The sequence below is a fragment of the Papaver somniferum genome, chromosome 5 (assembly GCF_003573695.1).
Source record: "Papaver somniferum cultivar HN1 chromosome 5, ASM357369v1, whole genome shotgun sequence".
Taxonomy (NCBI): Eukaryota; Viridiplantae; Streptophyta; class Magnoliopsida; order Ranunculales; family Papaveraceae; genus Papaver; species Papaver somniferum.
Genome location: NC_039362.1, coordinates 203,277,230 through 203,282,421, shown reverse-complemented (window position 1 = coordinate 203,282,421; position 5,192 = coordinate 203,277,230). Strand labels below are relative to the sequence as shown.

The 5,192-nt window shown below is 37.7% G+C and overlaps 1 protein-coding gene across 1 annotated transcript; it reads left to right on the top strand.

Annotated features, from left to right (window-relative positions):
• Nucleotides 1-225: 225 nt before the first annotated feature.
• Nucleotides 226-1,922, top strand: LOC113284352 (cytochrome c). The gene is made up of 3 exons (XM_026533793.1): nt 226-452; nt 1,053-1,186; nt 1,536-1,922. The coding sequence occupies exons 1-3, from the start codon at nt 341-343 to the stop codon at nt 1,626-1,628; spliced, it is 339 nt and encodes a 112-aa protein (XP_026389578.1). The 5' UTR covers nt 226-340; the 3' UTR covers nt 1,629-1,922.
• The last annotated feature ends 3,270 nt before the right edge of the window (nt 1,923-5,192 follow it).

Sequence of the window (5,192 nt, the reverse complement as noted above, 5' to 3'; positions counted from 1 at the left end):
GTGGAATATTTTAAACCACTGCCTAAACAATTAATAATTCTCGTGGCCACCACATCACCCCAATCAGCTGAGTCAAAAGGGCATTAAAACCTTTCTTAAAAAAGAAATCAAAAAATTCAATTTCGCCGATAATTCTAAAAAAGATCTCGTGTCATTTAATAAACCACCCAGGGATATTTTGGTACATGTAAATGTACTTAGTCCAATAAATTCGGTTTTCCTCTTTCCCAAGCCCCCCAAATTCATCTGAAAAGAAACAAACCCTGGAAAAGTTGAGAAGGTTGTTCCTTCTTCTTCTTCCTCTCATCCTCTATACGTTTTCTGTAAAAAGAAGTTTGAAATGGCTACTTTCCAAGAAGCTCCACCTGGTGATGTTAAGGCTGGGGAAAAGATCTTCAAGACTAAGTGCGCTCAGTGCCATACTGTTGAGAAAGGATCTGGTCACAAACAAGGTTTGTTCGGTTATCTTCTTCAGATTTCTTTTTAGATTTGATTTGGTTTCAGTTTGATCTGTTTTGAGATAGGAATTGATTTTTGTAATTTTTTTTTGTTGATTCTTGATGTATGTGTTGTTTCGTTGATAAAATTCTATTTAGATTTTAATTGATCTTTGTAAAGTATGAGGTGTGGAACAATTAGATGAATATATGATTCATAATCGTGGTTATTTTGGATTACTATGTTACTTGTATAATCTGAGATCTTAGATCTACCTATTTGAAAATGTTTTACCAGAAATAATTATTCATGTCTTAGCTATTTGAATGTTGCAATTTTTTTATTTTGAGGTCATTTTTTCTTATTAAATTAGTCGAAATTCAACTTGCTTTGTTTCTCTGTCCTGTTGCTTTGGACCTTGTCACAAATTAGACCCCTTTTTGTAAAGTGTAGGATGTTGGATGTTATTTTCATTTGGTGAAGATAGGGTATTATTGGTTTGTTATAGCTTGTGTTTGGTGTGGCAATTAGTTATTTTGGTATGGACAGCAATTTATCTTTTTCTAGCAATCTGGTAGATGAATGTTTACAATTGTGTAAATTTTTTGATGCAGGGCCTAACTTGAATGGTCTGTTCGGTAGGCAGTCTGGAACAACTGCTGGTTACTCTTACTCAGCTGCTAACAAGAACAAGGCTGTGAACTGGGAAGAGAATACACTTTATGATTACTTGCTTAACCCCAAAAAGGTAAGCTGGATGCATAATTTATTCATTTTTTGTTTATATGTACCCTGTAATATTGTTATCTATTATCCATCACATCTTAATGTTAAGTGTTTAGAAAGAGTGTGTGCCTGGAAGTTGTATGTTATGAATAGAGCATGTTTTTCTTATGCTGCCTTGGTCAGTAATTAAATCTCGTTATAGATTGGATGAGACTACCCTGTCCCTGTGTGTATGGGTGATCTATGTTTAGGTCTTGGATTCTCTACGTGCTGCCATATGAAATGTGCATACTGTTAACTTGTTTTTGTATGAATTTTCTCCTTGTGATGCACATTACTGAACAGTTATATCGTTGAATCTTCTATTGCAGTACATTCCTGGAACAAAGATGGTTTTCCCAGGGCTGAAGAAGCCTCAGGATCGAGCAGACCTCATTGCTTACCTGAAGCAATCAACTGCCTAATCTTTTTACTGCCCCTTGGAATTCATTTTGGAGACACTGTGACATGATCGGATAGCAACAAATTTTTTCTTAAATAAACCCTTTTTTTAGGTTTTTGTTGCTGTTTCTTTTCAATCAGAATAGGGAGTAGGGATATTGCTCTCTTTTGAAAAGCAAAAACACCATTTTGGGGAACAGAAATTGTAACAAATTTTATGGAGGCATATTTCATTAACATTGGATGTGAAAATGCACCAGTCATTCTTGACTATATAATGTGTTGGTTCGTAAATTTGATGTATCTGTTGTCTGTTAGACCTTCTGTTTTTTTTTTTCCCCTGCTAGTAGTTCTCTCTGTCCTGGCATTTAGAGGAATCCAGTTGTGAGACCAAGAATGGCTTTTCCATTCCCTACCTGAATCCCACCTGAGACCAAAATATTGACTTTTTCACAGCCAAGAGTGGAGAATCTGGAGATGCTCGTTTGAAGTATTTAGCTTTAAGGTCTTGAATTATATCTAGCTTTTAAGGCTCGAGTCCAACGGTGGTGTAGGTTCAGGATCATTCTCATGCTAAGCGAGCTAACATAGCAATGTTGTTGTCCAGTGGGGCTAATTCCGTGTGCCCTCTTGTGCTATCTTGAGGTTCTTAGCTTTGATATGGGCACCCGTTAGGGTTTAGGTTGTAGTTACAGTATAAATGCATAGAGAGAGTGATGCTTTATCTCAAACTAATCCAAATCTTCGCCTTCTATTTTTTTCTCGTTTCCAACTCTGAAGATCCAAGAGTTCTCTTCATTTTGATTTTCTCTGTTAAATCAATGGATTATTGGGAGGATCTCGTATGTATGGACACAACACAATCGAAGATCGACCTGCACTATGATTTTTCCTCTCAGAAATAAGATGAACAGAGTTGTAGAAGATCAATGGGTCGTCTCAAAAGATATAGCTGATCTTCTCGGTAAAACTGGCCGACGGCTGTAAATCAACCGGTGTATCATCTCACGGCAGTGTGAATATCATGCTCCTGTCCTGTTTCTATCATATGGTACCTCAGATGGAAGTGTTTTGTAACTATAATTTGTTATTGCTGCTCAATGTTTCTGTCCTTTAATATCTATTTGAAGAAATAATTTTGATTATTCTGATCAAATGGAGTGCGAATTCATGCACACTCCTTAACGAGTGTATATTTCACATTTCAATTTCTATCCTTGATTTAATTTAGGAAGTGAACAGATTTGGACTCGTATGTAAGGCTCTCAGTTTCTTTCTAAATAAAAGTATGTTTTTCATTTTATCCGAACCCCCAATTTTTGGTACATGTTACTGTTGGATGGATTATGGTATTACTTCTTAAGTTTTTAGTATTGGATTTTGGAAGTGTTTTAATGTTAGTTTGATAAGAAATTAAGAATTAATGTTCTATGTACATATCTGATCTTGGGTTTGTTGTTCTGTTGGGTTCTACCTCTGAATATAACTTTCAATATTCCTCTGAATAAAATGACTTATTAGAAGTGAGGCTATGATACCTGAATTAAGATTGATGCTGTAATATTGGTACTTTGTTACACTTTTTGCTGTTACTTTCTGGGTTCGTTGCTTTGTTATAATTGAGAGAAGTTTGTAAGAAAAGCAAGGAGTTTGTAGTTGTCAGTGAGATGTGAGATGGTTAGTGGGCAATGGAGATTCAATTTTGTTATGGCGGGACATATGGTGTAGCTCGTCCTTTGGGTCAGATGGTTGATGTCAATTCTGGAGGAGGTTAATGTTAGAGTTGTGGATTTACCTCATCTTACTGGCGGTGGGGTGGTGGTGTTGATACAAGAATTGGCGAAGGAAAGTTTGTTTTGGCTAATGCTGTAGAGAAACCTACAGCAAGGAGCCCAAATGTTTATTGGCAAAATTCTGCTTAGAACTCTCCTGTGCACCCTACTTTAGCTGCTCAGGTGTGGAAGATGGTCAGGGGTGGTTGTGCTAGTGATGGTAAGCTGAGAAGAAATGAGTATTCCAGTTGTTTCAAGGTGAATTCACTTAAGAATGAGGTGGAAAGCTATGTTGTGAAAGGCGCTCTAAGCGCTGGACCAGCGCCTAGGCAAAAAAGGCGCCTAAGGCGCCAAATTATGCTTGCTGTTGTTGTTTTCTAAATTTCGGGCGCCCGCCTGGAGCGCCTCGCCTTGCCCAGCGCCTCTTACAACATAGCTGGAAAGCATGTCTCACATTTTGCGGGAGTGTCCTACAAGTGCTGATGTTTGGAGGTGGATTTGTAACTTGTTTGGGTTTATTAGTGATGGTGTTTTCACTACATTTTTCAACTAATCTAGCAACAAAAGTTCTGCTACAAAAGAAGTTTGGCTTGTTGCTATTCCATGGTTTGCAAGATTCAGAGGAAAGTATCACTGAATATAGCTGAGAGTAAGCGGAGATTGAAAGGAGTCGTGCACAATGGCGCTTATGATCTGCAGATTCTCCAGAATCTTGCGCTGCAGGCCTATAAGAAAGTTCAGAATTATTGAGGCTTCTACATCTCAATCAAATAATCATTTGTTGCTATAGAGTTTCTCGTGGCAACCCAGGTCCTGCTGGTTTTGTTTGTAGAGATTATGTTGGAGGTTTTAAATATGCAATGGCTGTGAGACCAATTTTAATGCTGAAAAATGGTTGTGATTATTCTTGCTTTGGAATGTAGTGCTATGGATTGTTGAAGCTAGACAGCAGCGTTACGTATTTTGAAGATCCTCACAGGATTCATTTCGAGCATGTCTTTGGAGAAATAAACTTGCATGTCTTTGAAGAAATAAACTTCACAGCAGATAAGTTCACCAGAAGAGATTCTGGTCTGTGCTCTGGAGGAGTATGATGTATGAAGTTTGTCCTAGATTTTTGGGTTATCTAGAACAAGCTGATAGAAGTTATTATAGATTCTGTTAGGCATTGCTGTAGTTAGTTAGTCTTTCCTTGGTTTCTTTGGTGAGTGTCACTTTTGTGCTCCAACGCTGACCTCTGTCAGGCTTAACCTGTTTGGTGGGTTTTCTTGTTCTTTTGTTTTCCACTTTTTGGTATCAATGAAAGTTTTTTTTTTGTTGATTCAGCACAAACATTAAATATAATTGTAGTTATCAGTGTCCCGAACTGTTACTTCTCTTGCCTATGTTATCTTTAACAATCGAGCGAAGAAACGAAAAAAGAAATATTGCGGGATCTGCATCGTCTTTACCAGGTGCCAACACTCTATGGGAAGTATACATCAGATGTCAGATTCTGAATTTCACAAGGAATTGGCTGTTCATTTCATAAAGACCAACTAGGTACTGGCTATGGCATGTTGCACACCTCAGCTGGGGTTTTTAAGTGTCAAGTAGGAGTTAAGCAAGCACCATAGTTATCTTCAAAATGTTATCCAGTGGGCAAACCTTGTGTGCCCTCTTTGTGCCGTACTTGGGTTCTTAGCTTTTTTAAGGGTACCCGATAGGGTTTAGGATGTCAAGTTACAATATAAATACACGAGGAGAGCTCATCTCTATCTCAAACAACAGATCTAAAACATCGCTGCCTTTCTGGTTTCCAACTCTGGATTATTG